The following is a 16860-nucleotide window of genomic DNA, read 5'->3' on the forward strand; positions in this document are numbered from 1 at the left end:
AACAGCCCATTGCAGTTACATGAACAAAATAAACTATCTCAGCCAAACAAAAACAACTTAGGAAAGAAGGTAAGAAAGAAGAATATATTACCACACAAATATATGTCTCAAATGCAGGAGTGGCGCAGCAATTATTGTGTGGTAATATATTGTGACCTATGTATTATTCTATTTATAAATTATTTCAGTAATACAGAAGTGAGTTGACCGTCCCTACTGGAAACATTTCCACAACTTTACTGTTAACTGTTTCCAGCTGTAACAATTATCACCAGTTCAAGCCCACCTATAGGAATACTTTTAGTTGAAAATATGACAGATATGAAGAGCACTAGTCACATGTTTTAGATGTAATAATATACCGCAAAAGTGTCGTCTATAGTCACTGGGCATGAGCAGTCACTTCCTTATCCCCCTAAGGTACACAAGGAATTGAGCGATTTCTTCTTAAATTACTTTGTAGAGTGACTCATGTATCAAGTATCATGAAGAAATTGACAATTTGGATGACCAGACCCAACCTGTCAGTCCATTTTAAATCTGTTTTGTACACTTCATTACAAAAATAACAAAGTTAGCATACTTTCTATTTGTGTGACACATATGACCCTTGTAGGGTTAAAATTGGATTTTCAGTATCCTCCAAACATGAGCAGTCGCTTATCGAAAATGGCAACCTGCATGTCAGTGTGTTTTTTCAGAACTCCTGGAACGAATTCATGTTAACTTATTAAGTGTGGTTGGGGGGGGGCGGGGGGGGGGGGGGGTGGGTGGAGCTAGGCCCCCTTGCATCCTATCATCTTCTTTCATCAATTAAATCTACTTTATTTAGCCATCAGTCACACCTGTCTAGCTGTCTTGTGTTTTTTCGTTTCCTCCTCATCCCTCCTCCTCTAGAATATCAACCGCCTTTGCATCGGTCTCCTCTGGGGGGTCAGAACCCCCCTTCTATTATATTGGGCTTTTGAAGAGGCGGAACATCCTGCTCTGTGTGTTCTAATAACAACTAACTCCATGTTATTTTTTCCGGTTTATAAGCCTCTTTGTATGTCGGGTTACCTCAAAGATGATGGCCCCCCTCCTGTTTGTTGGGTTTCCTCAGGGACAGAATCCTCCTACTGCATATGTTGGGCCATTGAAGAGCCGGAACCTCTCGTATGTGTTAATATTACTCATCAATGTATTTCTTTCTGGTTCGTGAGGCTCTTCATATGTCGGGTCATCTCAGAGATGGTGACCTCTCTTCGTATGTTGGGTTACCTCAGACATAGTAACCCCCCCCCCCGTGTGTCAGGTCTCCTCAATGACAGAACCCCCCTTCTATGTTGGGCCTTGAAGAGGCGGAGCCCCTCTCGCTACATGTTTTAGATGTTACTAACTCCATGTGTTTAAACTACATCAGGTGGCCTGGCTCCACTCTGTGAACTGAAAAGTACAGAACATTTAAAGAAAGTTATATTAAATACCAGTTAAGCAAATACTTCGATTGGTTAAGAATCATACAATACCCACAATTATGAAAGGCTTCTCTGGTGATATTGTGAGGCATTTAATTATATAAAGCAGGATTTCAGCTTGACAATTTAATGTGCTCAATGTGGAACTTATTTGTAGAGGCAAAAACCTTTCTACAGCCTGATGACAAAAAGATACTTCTTTGTTTTTTAAATGTCTCCACATATACATTTGTTTCAGAAATGTTTATTTTTGTGTTTTGTCATTTTAGTGTGTTGGTTTAAGACTCAAAACCTATTTTGAAGAAATGGAAAAAAAATATATAGTTTTCAAAATAGGTAAAAATTTCATCTAAAATTCATTTTTGTATTGAATGGGTAATACCTATATATATATATATATATATATATATATATATATATATATATATATATATATATATATATATATATATACGTGAACCCAATATATATATATATATATATATATATATATATATATATATATATATATATATATATATATATATATAATGTAAGCTATGCAGTTAAAGTAGCATTTGTTAATTAATCAGTCCAATTAATTGTGTATATATATATATATATATATATATATATATATCTATATATATATATATATATATATATATATATATACAGACGCACTCAAATTTGTTGGTACCCCTCCACAAAAAATTGTTTATTCCATATTTAATAGAAATCAGACTTTGCTTTTGATTTTTTTATTCAACATAATATTGTAAATAAGAAAACAAATGAAAATGGCATGGACAAAAATGATGGGACCGCTAACCTAATATTTTGTTACACAACCTTTAGAGGCAATTACTGCAATCAAACGTTTTCTGTAGCTCTCAATGAGACTTCTGCACCTGTTAACAGGTAGTTTGGCCCACTCTTCCTGAGCAAACTGCTCCAGCTGTCTCAGGTTTGATGGGTGCCTTCTCCAGACTGCAAGTTTCAGCTCTTTCCATAGATGTTCGATAGGATTCAGATCAGGACTCATAGAAGGCCACTTCAGAATAGTCCAATGTTTTGTTCTTATCCATTCTTGGGTGCTTTTAGCTGTGTGTTTTGGGTCATTATCCTGTTGGAGGACCCATGACCTGCGACTGAGACAGAGCTTTCTGTAGTCTTGAGATTTCATTGTGCCCTGCACAGATTCAAGGCACCTTGTGCCAGGCGCAGCAAAGCAGCCCCAAAACATAACCGAGCCTCCTCCATGTTTCACTGTAGGTATGGTGTTCTTTTCTTTGAAAGCTTCATTTTTTCGTCTGTGAACATAGAGCTGATGTGACTTGCCAAAAAGCTCCAGTTTTGACTCATCTGTCCAAAGGACATTCTCCCAGACGGATTGTGGTTTGTCAATATGCATTTTAGCAAATTCCAGTCTGGCTTTTTTATGTTTTTCTGTCAAAAGTGGAGTCCTTCTGGGTCTTCTTCCATGGAGCCCACTTTCGCTCAAAAAGCGACGGATGATGCGATCAGAAACTGACGTACCTTCACCTTGGAGTTCAGCTTGCATCTCTTTGGCAGTTATCCTTGGTTCTTTTTCTACCATTCGCACTATCCTTCTGTTCAATCTGGGGTCGATTTTCCTCTTGCGGCCGTGCCCAGGGAGGTTGCCTACAGTTCCATGGACCTTAAACGTCTTAATAATATTTGCAACTGTTGTCACAGGAACATCAAGCTGCTTGGAGATGGTCTTGAAGCCTTTACCTTTGCCATGCTTGTCTATTATTTTCTTTCTGATCTCCTCAGACAACTCTCGCCTTTGCTTTCTCTGGTCCATGTTCAGTGTGGTGCACACAATGATACCAAACAGCACAGTGACTACTTTTCTCCATTTAAATAGGCTGAATGACTGATTACAAGATTGGAGACATGCGTGATACTAATTAAAGAAACTAATTAGTTTGAAATATCACTATAATCCAATTATTTATTATCTTTTCTAAGGGGTACCAACAAATGTGTCCAGGCCATTTTAGAATATCTTTGTAGAATAAGCAATAATTCATCTCTTTTCACAGCTTCTTTGCTTTATTCTATGACATACCAAAGGCATGCAAGTATACATGATAAAATTGCTTTTAATTTCATCACTTTTCAGGAGGAATGAAGCATTATTTCAATGAGCTGTAAGGGTACCAACAAATTTGAGCACGTCTGTATATATATATATATATATATATATATATATATATATATATATATATATATATATATATATATATATATATATATATATATTGTATATATATGTTTAAAACTGACTACATTATATAAGGAGCATTTATAAATTCTAAATCTTAAAACTAAATAGCCCTCATTCTAATGCAATAACTTGTATTTAAAAACACAACATAAAGTTTAAATGACGCAAACTATGAATAACAAAGTCTAATTACATGTTATATATTTGAGATTTGTGGCACTGATAATGTAACAGAAGAAAATCACCCATTATTGATACTAAAGTAGAGTTTGATACAATCTTTAGCATGCATACTACATTACAGACAGTATCCTGTAGCTGTAATGCTAACCCTGTCTATAAACAAACCCCTTACCTTGACCCTAAATCTAATCTTAAATGCGACCCGTAGTGTTTCTGTGATCAACAGCATTGTCACTGTTTAGTTCTTGGTTTCACCTTGGAGAAGTTGAAAACAATGACACAATTGTTAAGAAATGTCAGCCTGGCTCCTGTGCCATCAAACTGTCTTCCTCATATAGATGTCATTAATCACAAGCTTTAGAGCTGACATATATTACTCTGTGCCTGTACTACTGTTTGATGCGCTGCTTACAATCTGTCAGTGCTGCCTGCCAGCATCGAGAGAGAAAGCAAGGAGAGCAAAGGGGAATATATGAAACTGCTCCAATTAAATGTGTGTATTTATATTGAACAGCTTTGATTTAACACACTGGGATATACAGTCGTGTGCAAATGTATCAGAACACCTCAAGATTTGTCATTTATATCCTTTATGTATTTACCTGCATGGAAACCTCAGTGTGTGAGAATTTCAATTTTTGGTCAGTAATCACTGATCAGTGGTAAAGAAATAGGCACGTTTGTATGAAAATGTTAGACCACTTTGTGCTTTAATTAGGCATCTTAAACAACTTCTAAAAAGTCTCATACATTTTAGCATTTGTGGCTATGTGTTCCTTTTCTCTTACTAGTTTAAATTAAATGCATGTGTGGCCTATTAAATTAGACAATCACTAATTTGTCTATTTTGCCAATTCTTCCAAGAAAAGTGGTTTGATTTCATATGGACAACAAACTAAAATAAACAGAAGCAACGGGTGTTCTAATAAATGTGCTCACTGTTATAAACGATGTCTATGTCTGTGTACGTGTGTGTGCGTGCGTGCGTGCGTGGGTACGTGTTGGTTTATAAAACATTCATATTAAACACCACTTCCATGCCATTGTATTTGGTGTAGGAAAGAATAAGGCAGTATGAACAGTTAGTAGTATATTGACGTAAGATATTTACAAGAAAATAAGGGGTGGATTAAATCTAAAATGAAGGTTACCTGTGCTGTCAAAACTGTGCGACTTTCAGTTTGAGGTTTCTCTAACACTGCTCCTGAAATCCTGAAACTATGACAGCGTGAAATTGGCGGGAGATGATCAGGATCGACAATGACACCAGCATTATTACATGGCATGCATTTCTGTATGATGCTGCCGATTGTGCTTGTCTATTTGAAATCGGCAATGTTAAAGGCCTTAAATGCATTTATGGGGCAACCATTAAATAATAATAATAATAATAATAATAATAATAATAATAATAATAATAATAATAATAATAATAATAATAATAATAATAAGGATTTACAGTTTTTTTTACACTCAGAAATGTTTATTATTCCTGTAGAAGCTGATATTAAAACATATTTGCTGCCCTGAACTCCAACATACAGTAATTGCTCCAAACGAAAGACACGGTATATTATTTCATAAAATCGTAAATTCTGCAAAAGGCCATTTGGAGTATCACAACAGAACATTAGGGACTTTATATAAAACCTTAGTTGTTTATCAAACAGGACGTGTTTACTTTAAATAATCATTTTTAAAAAATCGATCTATGTTCTTAAATATGTGGTTCTGTTTATACTTCAATACTATATTTCTATTAGCTGTGCTGTATTTATTGCGGTATAGTATTCATTTCATATTTGTTACAAGATCGAATGTGAAGTTGTCTTTAAAACAAAACCTATGCATGTTGTGGGAAGCTCTAATTATGAGGCTCCAATTAGTGTAAATAAAGGCATTAGCCGAAAAGTTTTCTTGTTTTATGTTAAGGATGGAGCTCGTTGCAAAATATTAGATTTAAAAATTCTTATTTTACTTCAGCATATTTACAATGGACTGTAGATTTATGCAGGTTGTACACATTCCATAACAAATAAATATAATACATTAATTGAAAAATATCTAACCTTTAGGACGCCTCTGTGTATATATATATATATATATATATATATATATATTGTTTTTTAAACGCTGCTTTCCAATGTACGCCTTTATTTGAATGAATATGAACGCACACAGTAAAGCCAGATGGTTGAGAATTTCGTGCAACACATTGTATACACATCTCTGTGCTCATTTTAATTGTTTGACAATATACTTTAAGTCGCACAAAAAAGCTAAGTGTTACCAAAATAAACTGTGCAGTCTGTAGTAAATAAATATAACATGCGTTTAAAATGTGTTGTACAATTTTTGTTGAATTCTTATATTTACATCACATCTATAAAATAAGAAAAAAAATCAACTCACCCATTATATATATTACTTGGATAAAAGGGGAAAATGGATACACTTTTCATACATTTTCCAACGTTAAAGAGCTAATTAAGATATTGTAATCTAGTTATTGTAATTAATATATTTATTAATGTTAACTAGATTAACAAATCAAACGAACCGTCTCTGTAAAAAGCAAAATATGATAGGGCCTGCTTATATTAAAACAAATACCGTGTTGCAACACGAACAGCAGCTTGCAAAATATTTGGAAAGGCTTGATTTGGGTTAATATCACCGAGTGTACATTTCAAAGGGATGCGGTACATCTAAGAAAATAAATTGGACACGCATACAATAATGAGCCTGATGAAGCTTGAAAGATAAATCCGGAAGTTTTTTTCAAGATCTTTCCTCCATTGTTTAATTAACTCCTGTTTTTTTAAGGGAGAAAAACGCGTTAATGTCACAAAATGAAAAGCAAAACACACTGAGACTAGTGCTGAAGAGAACTTGAAATGTATAACTTAGGAACTCGGGAGGGGTTTTCCAATACAGTCAGTACAGCAATGTAATACCTTTTCAAACAAAGTTAGATTCTGTAATAATTAAACTCACACCTCCACCTTTTTACAGTGTGCATGTTTATTTATTTATTTATTTATTTGGCAATGGTCGTGTATAAGACAAACGATTGATGACGATGTGCCGTTCATGGGCACAATCGAGCTTTGATTGGTGGAAATTATAATAATATTAGTAAAATACTGAGCTTTGGCTTGTTTTTCATAATCATGTAAATAGTTTGCTTTTGTATATAATTTAGTAGTCATTTTGTACATTTAAAACTTTAACTTGGTATTCCACAGACTTTAAATCATTAAAGAGCACAATACAACATGAAAGTCTCCTTTTCTTTTAGAAGCGCAGAAACCTTGTAAAAAAACCCAGCAGTCTGCATGCCAATTCCAACAGCAATAGTAACCCCACTGTGTCACCTGTCCTGTGGTTTAACTGGTGACTGACTGTCTCCATAGAACAGACACTTTGAAATAAAGCACGTTATATTATTTAGACGATAATTAAACTATAAGCCATAGGCTTCGCTACCAATATTCAAGAAATCACCGATGCTGCTCAGTCGGATTGCATGTCTTCCTGCAGGTGTTAGTAACAGTGAAACTTTTAGGTTTGCGTTTAGACTGTGCAGCTGATGCATAGTTCACACACCCTAGTCTCTGTAAGTCGCCTTGGATAAAAGCGTCTGCTAAATAAACAAATAATAATAACAGTTCGTGATTCGTTTTTTTTTTTTTATAAAGAGCCTCTCAGACCTATTACTGTAAAGTACTTTCTGTTCAAATAATTAATGTATTAATTTATTTTAAAATGTTTTATTTGATCTCATTTAACACTGGTATAACAGATGGGCATAATGCTTTTACTCAACTTCCAATGTCTGTTTTAATAATAATACATGTTGACATTAATGCAATTTTAAACTGTTTTAAATGCAATCCACTGTTTTAGTTCTTTTTAGAGTTTTAATAAATCATTCTTAGACTAAGTTAGGAGTTATACCGTTGTGAATATGGTCCAATGTTTCTTATCATAACTATTATTATTATTATTATTATTATTATTATTATTATTATTATTATTATTATTATTATTATTATTATTTATTTATTTATTTATTTATTTATTTATTTCTTAGCAGACACCCTTATCCAGGGCGACTTACAATTGTTACAAGATATCACTTTATTTTTACATACAATTACCCATTTATACAGTTGGGTTTTTACTGGAGCAATCTAGGTAAAGTACCTTGCTCAAGGGTACAACAGCAGTTTCCACGACCAGGGATTGAACCCACAACCCTCCGGTCCAGAGCCCTAACCACTACTCCACACTGCTGCCCAATTAAGAATAATTATATATATATATATATATATATATATATATATATATATATATATATATATATATATATATATATATATATATATATATATACTGGGTTCACGTTACACTCCGGACTTATCTGCTTGAATACACTATTAAAGGCATATTAAAACAATGTTATCGCTGCGAATATAGAAAGAGACATTACTCTATAATACATGCTAACTTACACATGAAATTATCTTAACACTATGGCTTCAGTAATGAGATTGTATACCCTGTGCAAGCAGTACAGACAGCAGTAGCAGGAGGCTGTGTGGTCCAGTGGTTAAAGAGAAGGGCTTGTAACCAGGAGGTCCCCGGTTCAAATCCCACAGCCACTGACTCACTGTGTGACCCTGAGCAAGTCACTTAACCTCCTTGTGCTCCGTCTTTCGGGTGAGACGTAGTTGTAAGTGACTCTGCAGCTGATGCATAGTTCACACACCCTAGTCTCTGTAAGTCGCTTTGGATAAAGGCATCTGCTAAATAAACAAATAATAATAATAATAATAATAATAATAAAGTAGCGTATAGCCCAAAGGCTACAACAACAAAGTGCAGAATTGACATGAAGCTGTTTGCTAACATCCATACAAGCAGATGCAACTTCACATTAACCAAACAACCACTAACATATTCAATACACTGTTATGTGGGTCATTGTTTTGCAATCGACCAACAAGTGTTAGTCCCCCCCCCCCCCCCCCCCCCCACACACACACACACACATTGTCTTGAATTAAGGGGGTCATAATTTTATTAAAATTAATGCAAGATTATAAGATGGTCTAAAACAGTTCACTTTTAACATGTTCAATTATGAATGAATGCGGTTTAGAGAACTGTGTTTATAATACTCATTAATAAAGGTGTAGTCCTACAGATCGTGTGTGTGGATGTCGCTTAAAGAACACGTTTAACAGGTTTCTATAAACTATTGAAGAAGGCTGTGTTATTTCAACATTATTTGTAGGCTGCGTAGTTCTGTTGCAGATTTTATGAATTTATTTTTCAATCTTATTTTTTTGTTTTCGTACAGTCTGTGTTTCTTGTTATTTACTTATTCATAGGCTGCTTGTTCTGACAGTCTAGTTCAGGTTTATAGTGGGATGTGTAAACATATGATAGACACGGTGACGGCACAACTGATGCACAAATAAGGTCTAAACATGAAACAAAATGAAATTATATGTTCAGAGGACACACGATCCCCAAACACAACCAATCCGTCGCCGAAATAAAACCGAATTTAAAAATGTTATGTTGTTGAAAACATTAGATATAGACTCGCATTATATGCATTAATAGTTATGTCCCAGATATTTATTATATTTCACTTTGGTGCATAACTCCTAGGTTTTTCATACAAAATGTACCATGTTTTTCTGTTTATTTTAAAAATGCATCAGGTGCTGTAATATAATTGATGCAAATCACAGGAGGAGTTTTTACAGCGATTTTTTTCAAGAAATAATATAAAAAACGGCATGATAATGGTTTAATTATTAAATAACTATGGGTCTATGTAGCAATTAAGCGATACAAAGGTAACATTGCTTTCATTAAAACACATTTCGTTTGGCAACAAATCAGCTGTGGTTTCCAATGAGAACACAGGTATACACGATTTAACAGGAAAACACGAATACTGTGGCGTTAATCCAAACACAAAGGCATCTGAAGTGATAAGATCTTACGATAGGCGCCGAAAATCCTGAAGCACCATTAACTAGAATAAAAAAAAAAAAAACCTTCAGTCAAAAAGCGTAGGCGAAGCTTAGCACGCCTTGAAAAAAAAAAAAAAAAAAAAAAACTGACCGCCTGCCACGAGCGGGAGACCCATTAGAACACGATTGCATTTGTTTTGCCAAATGCAGTATAGGCTAATCAGTATTTTAAAGATGGCTATGTATATTTGTATTGGCTCTGTTATTATGAACAACCAATACGCTTCGGAAAAACAAAACAATGTCAACTAAAGTATTGACATGAAGTAATAGGCTAGGTTCAGCCGACCCTCTCTGCAATCCAACCACTATGTAGCTACGGGCAACAGTTTTACATCAGCTAGAATTTTAGGAATAAGACATATTTAAAAAAAAAAACAACTATAAATATATTTCACATACTTTATTTAACATCATGTAATCAAATAAACTAGAAACTGATATCGCAAAAGTCTACCGGAAGCCATAATAGTAGTACAGTATTTCATGTTAGATTTATAGTATGTGGAAAACTACAAACGGTATATAATTCAAGGTGTTCATGTACCCTTTTTTAGCAGGTTTCATTCAATTTTATGAAGATAAATAAGTTAATTCTATAGGGTGAGGCAACACTTTTGGGTAGAGCTGTGTTCAAAAGTAAACCACGAAGACATTCGCCATGCGACTGGTGATAATGTTTTTTGTTATGCCTTTATTTAGCATATTTACAAATGGATTTATATATATATATATATATATATATATATATATATATATATATATATATATATATATATATATATAATGCTTTTGCAAATGATTTGGCATTTACAATCTCGGACATACAACACTTTCTAATGAATTTGTTCACATCTTTTGAAACCTGTGGTTATTCGGCTTTGCAAAAGCCAAAAATCAACAATTATAAAACGTATGAAGCATACACAAACATATATGATATACTCAATACTACCTACGAATAGGATCGCATGGGCGCTACAGGCAACGTCTTTGAATTATTTTTTTTAAAATGATAATTAGTATTAATGTTAATTAATTATAATTATTATCATTATTAATAATAGTAATAATCATCATCATCACTTTAATACTAATCATACTCATCATTTTAACACTAGCCATTCTTTTAAATAAATCTGTTATTGTTTTTGAATTTAGTAGTTATTGTAATGCAAATAAAACCAATCCCCCGATCCCCATCACCCACTGTATGAAGAGACAGTAAAATGCCGGTTGAAACCGCTGTCCAGTTGTCGTTCTTGTTCTGAAACGTTGTCCACTCTCTGTCATGGTGTTTTATATGAAGGCTCCCACCTTGATTTAACCCTTTCAATGGCAGTATAAATATAGTGCTTCCACTTACTGTAAGTTCTTGGAATGTGAAATGCTAATGGGTCAGGTGCGTGGGTGGAAGGTTAGATCCGTGTTTAAGTTTATGAACTTGCTTCTCTGAGTTATGAAGAAGAGGCGGGGATAGTGTGTCCATGTACGTTATTCAAAGCTTCGTGCTGTTGTTTGCTTAAGGGACTGGGAGGTTTTCTGTGTCCTGCTGGAAAGAAAAAAAAAGAAAATATGTTTTCACAGAAAACAAATCATACATCTTTTTGCCAAGATGATGGAAAAACGTGCGTCTGATGAGATGGCGACTAAGTGAAGGGTTAAACCTACATGTCTTATGTCAGAAATAATAATGAATAAAAATGGCATTGCACCCAGGCACTGTGTCTGATTTTAAGCGTATGCGTGCGTCATGTTTAGGCTATGTGACATTTTCCATTAATTCGGGGAAAATCATCAGACCATACATTTTGCAAGTTGGTTGGCTAACTTTGTGTATTACCTTATATGTATTGGAACTACTGACATGGTATGGACTGTAATGCTCGTTTTTTAAAACTATGTATTATAGTCCCCTGAAAGGGTTTATTATTATTATTATTATTATTATTATTATTATTATTATTATTATTATTATTATTATGAGCCTATTAGTAGTAGTAGTAGTAGTAGTAGTAGTAGTAGTAGTAGTAGTAGTAGTAGTATTAAATGCAAATGTCCACAAAAACCCTTCGGCCTTTTAATCTTTTTGCCAGTTTTAACGGATTACCTGTAAAACAGTATATAAACTATGGCATATGCCTAATACATTTCTGATTATATAAAGGCACAATTTCATTATATTATCAATTATAATGATATACTGTATGTATATGTTAAATACATTTCTATATCAGTAAGCACAGGGAGTACATGGCTAATAAATTGACCCAACATTGCATTAGCCTATTTTCTGACTGTTACTGTTCTTGTTTGGTTAGTAAATATCACACAGTACTTGATAAGGTGTGATGCATATTATCGACATGAATGTAAAGACCAGCGTTAACGCTGTACCTCTAAAACAGCTTTACAGTAAGCTACATAATTAAGCAAAAAAGAATATCGTCCAAGAACTTTTAGAATGTATTTGAAATAATGCTGCTTACCGTCTCTTGGTGGAAGTTTAAAGGCCATTGGAGAGTGGATTTCTCCTCCATGCATAGTCATAGCACTCCCTGGATGGGATAAACTCGCGCTTTGCGACTGCCAATGATGCGCAGGGGTCACGTAGCCACCCGCAGGCGCGCTATACACTCCATACTGGTTGGAAGAATAGGCACAAGCTGGGACAAAACTGGACAGGGTTGAAGCCGGCTAAAAAAGAAGAGGAATGTGTCCATATCAGGATATATGTATTATTATTTACAACAGAATTTAAACTACATTGCTCCTTAGCGTCGTGGTATGAAACACACTCAATTATAATCTGTTTAATAGTTTAATTGTCAGTACATATATATATATATATATATATATATATATATATATATATATATATATATATATATATATATATATATGAATAAAATATTATACGCCTTTTTCGCATTACTTGTTTGTTCTTAGAACAGTAAAAAAGTTGAAATAGCGGTAACAAAATAATAGCTGCTTACCTGTGCATATTTAATATCGGGGTCGATAGATGATTTGTCAATACAATTCACGCCGTGAGGTGTTGAAAATGGTGTTCTGTTAACACTACTCCAATCCTCCATTTTTGGCTGGTAAGATCCATCTGTACCAGCAATAGCTCCTGGAATAATATGGAAAACACACTGGATTACTTCAAAGGAAATATTCCGAATTCCCAATTGTAGTTCTTTATATGCCTTTTAGTGCATAAAATAAGCCATGTAGAATGAAGAACATCGTCAGAATCCGTGCGCTTTTATTTTAGAACGTCCACATGGTCTTTAATCTTTTTCAAATCGCAAGTGAGTCCTACATTCTTCCAGGAAGTTCCTGTGGAACCGGGGCCTGTTCCTGTTTGCACACTAACTGCAAGAAACTGACAGAAAGGTTTATTCTTTTTAGTGCGTGAAAATAAACAGATTTGAATATTCAAATAATTAGTCTGCTAACGTCACGAAACGAAATGCACATATGTGCATAGTACAGTACCATAACATTATAATAATATTCTAAGAAAAAAATAAAATAAAACGAAAGTCTAACATAATCAGTATAGTCCTGTTTAAAATAAAATTAAAAAAAAACACGTCGATTTAATTATTATTCCAAACTTACAAAATATATTCTTGAAATGTATTTTTGTTTCTGACTGTAAGTCGCCCTGGATAAGGACGTCTGCTAAGAAATAAATAATAATAATAATAATAATAATAATAATAATAATAATAATAATAATAATATGAGATATAAATATGTCCAAAGGTTTTCCATCACCTACAATTAACACATTTTGATTCAAGTCGAATGAAACCTGCTGAATAATGTTAACATATTGAATTACACACCGCTTTGTAGTTTTCCATATACTTAACGAAAAACTGACACAAATTGAAAAATGTGACATTTCGAAATCTAACATGAAATACTGTACTACTATTAAGGCTTCCGGCATACCTGTGCGATATCAATTTGTAGTTTCTTTGATTAAATAATGTTATATTCAAGATCTAAATTATGTTCACAAACACACACACACACACACACACACACACACACACACACACACACACACACACACACACACACACACACACACACACATATATTAATGGTCTCAATTCTAAAGTTCTAAGGGATGTCAGTCTTTCGGCTCTAGCTGTATGGGTGCAGAATTGTTGTTTATGTGTTGCTTGTTTTACAGTAGCATTAACATTTAGGGATTAGTATGCTATTATATATGTAGGCCTGTTGTTAAATGGCAATATTTGGTTTAGATGGCCATTAAAAATCGAAGGCAGTTAAGATATATAGGGTCTATAACACGCTAGGGGCCACTATTTTAAGTCCACTAATGGAACCAGTTTATCCAATAGGTGCGTATTAACTGGTGTTATATCTTCGTAAGCAAGCATTCTGTACAGTGCTAATACACACAGACCTTAGATCACCTTTTGTGTGTGTGTGTGTGTGTGTATGTATATATATATATATATATATATATATATATATATATATATATATATATATATATATATATATATATAATGTTTCTACATAAATAGACATTATTAAAACGGATTGCATGTTTAAAATCCAAATAGTGTCTATATGTATCGGCAAAATACATAAGCCAGTTAATCAATATATTGAATATAATAAATATAGGTCTATTATAATATAATAGGTGACAGTGAACAGCAATTGTTAATTGTTTAACAGTCAATTGAATGGAAATGATCTTATTATTATTATTATTATTATTATTATTATTATTATTATTATTATGATGATGATGATGATGCAGTTAGCAAGTAGCATGTATTTAGCACGAACCTGTTGGATCCATAAACGCTCTTATTCCCAGGATGTTGCTGACAGAGTGAACCGAGGGCCAGGCTCTCGAAATGCTAACATGTCCTGCGGAGACGGGGACTCCGGGGTGGTTGCCCATTTTGGTCCCCGTGGGTGACATTGGGTTTGGGTACGGATATTGGTAAATGTGGTTATAAGGCAGGGCTGGCTGGGGAGGTTGCTGCTTGGGGGATTCGTATTGGTTCGGCTGGGAGAGATTTCCAATCTTGTTCCTTAAAATCCTGCTTATTGAGCTGACCGAGGGAACGTTGTACTTGTCGCAGACTGCATCTGCAAGGAGCCTGTCGCGGATCTCCCAAGCGAAAATGCCCGGGTCCCCTTGCTTGTAGTCCCTTATATTTTTCACCACGTTGGGGGTTGTGACCCTGGGTTTGCTGCCTCCGATCGCCCCGGGTAGGATGGAGCCAGTCTCGTTGTATCGAGCCAGAATCTTGCTCACACACCCGTGGGAGACCCTTAGCTGTCTGCTAATATCGCAGGGCCTGATTCCGAGCTGGGCCAACTCCACAATTCTGAGCCTGATGGCATTGGGAAGGGGTCTTCCATTGACAAACACACCGCCCAGCTGATTCACCTCTCCGTACGTTTGTTCTAAAAAAAATTTAAAAAAATAAAAAAATAACAAATATTAACAAAATCAGCATGGAAAAATATTCTAAGATATAAAACTAATAAAAACAGCTGTCAAAACAATGACTGCTCCCCAGGAGCGCCTTAAGTTTGATCATGGAAAAATGGTCGTTCCAACATAAATATGCATTGCATTAAATATAGACTATTGTCTAATTTATGTTTTTAAAAAATGATCATAATATATATATATATATATATGTGTGTGTGTGTGTGTGTGTGTGTGTGTGTGTGTGTGTGTGTGCTGCCGTGGTACTGTTTGTTTCATTCCGTTATTAAGGACATTAATAACACGATAGCTTTGACTTGTGTCATGTTATGTAGAAAGTTAAAATAAAAAGGAAAAATAAATTTAAAAAATCACTCTGTACATAATGTAATTGGAATATTGCGCTGAATGACTATACAGCTGTCATAAAAAAAGACATCAAACTATCAATCCTCTGTATTTTGTTTAACCCTACCTGTTACAGCACTTCCTACATGCATCCTTTGAAATGCCTGCTTTAACAAAGCGAGGCTCAACTTCATGCTGACAATTCCCAAGTTATGCAGGCGTATAAAACAAGTTTTACTTCTATGGTCTATGCGCCACTGAACCATGCAGAAAGGGAGCGGACTCTTACCCATTGCCGACGGTTCGAGATGATTTCTTGGAAATATTCGTCCTTCAATGGCTGAAAAAGAGCCTGTTCTCCCTGCAGCCTGCTCCGAGGAGCCAGTGACAAAAAAAGTAAAAACTGAAGGAGTAGAATTTCCTTTATGTGCTCTCCTCAAACTTTTAAAGAGCTACTTTCTCAAGTGCAGGACAATAGGACCAAGGTGATCTTCAGACGATTAAAGAAAAATTGCCTATCCCGCAGGCTCAAGTTTGCTCAAATTCATTTGACGCGTCTTCCACGTCAATCTTGCTGGTTACGCTGGAAGCTCTAGTTTGATTTCATTGGTCCCCTTGTTTCCTGATAGGCTGCTACAAGCATAGCATATCTATTCCGGTCTCTGTAACTTAACCGGTTTCTGTCTTTGAACACAGCAGGAGTGTTATGCAAGTTACACGTGTAAGGTTTACTGTGCATTGAATGAACCGCTCTCTGTTTAGAATGCGTAATAATAAAGGCGTAAGCCCTATCAGCCCGATATGCACTTATTTCTTTGGGATTGTACTCATGTTTCAAATGATAAATGTTCTTTACAAATTATTATTATTATTATTATTATTATTATTATTATTATTATTATTATTATTATTATTATTATTATTATTTGTTTATTTAGCAGACGCCTTTATCCAAGGCGACCATTTTATAGCCTATTTAAGTTATTGTAAATCGCTTTGCAGTTGTTTTACAGAAACATTTTTGCATGCACACTATGTAGACCGGCACCAAATACTTCCATCTTTAAAATAGCT

At 34.5% G+C, this 16860-nt stretch overlaps 1 protein-coding gene across 2 annotated transcripts; it reads right to left on the reverse strand.

Moving 5' to 3' along the window:
• Positions 1-10723: 10723 nt before the first annotated feature.
• pax1a (paired box 1a) lies at positions 10724-16361 on the reverse strand. 2 transcript variants are annotated; one of them, XM_059023512.1, is made up of 5 exons: positions 16076-16361; positions 14781-15410; positions 12929-13068; positions 12422-12629; positions 10724-11481 (listed from the first exon to the last, which is right to left on the reverse strand). In XM_059023512.1, the coding sequence occupies exons 1-5, from the start codon at positions 16077-16079 to the stop codon at positions 11390-11392; spliced, it is 1074 nt and encodes a 357-aa protein (XP_058879495.1). In that variant the 5' UTR covers positions 16080-16361; the 3' UTR covers positions 10724-11389. The 2 variants fall into 2 exon arrangements, with proteins under 2 accessions (XP_058879495.1, XP_033861325.1); XM_034005434.3 differs by having other exon boundaries at positions 10724-11484; positions 16076-16359.
• Positions 16362-16860: the final 499 nt, after the last annotated feature.

This window comes from Acipenser ruthenus, chromosome 5 (genome assembly GCF_902713425.1).
Source record: "Acipenser ruthenus chromosome 5, fAciRut3.2 maternal haplotype, whole genome shotgun sequence".
NCBI lineage: Eukaryota > Metazoa > Chordata > Actinopteri > Acipenseriformes > Acipenseridae > Acipenser > Acipenser ruthenus.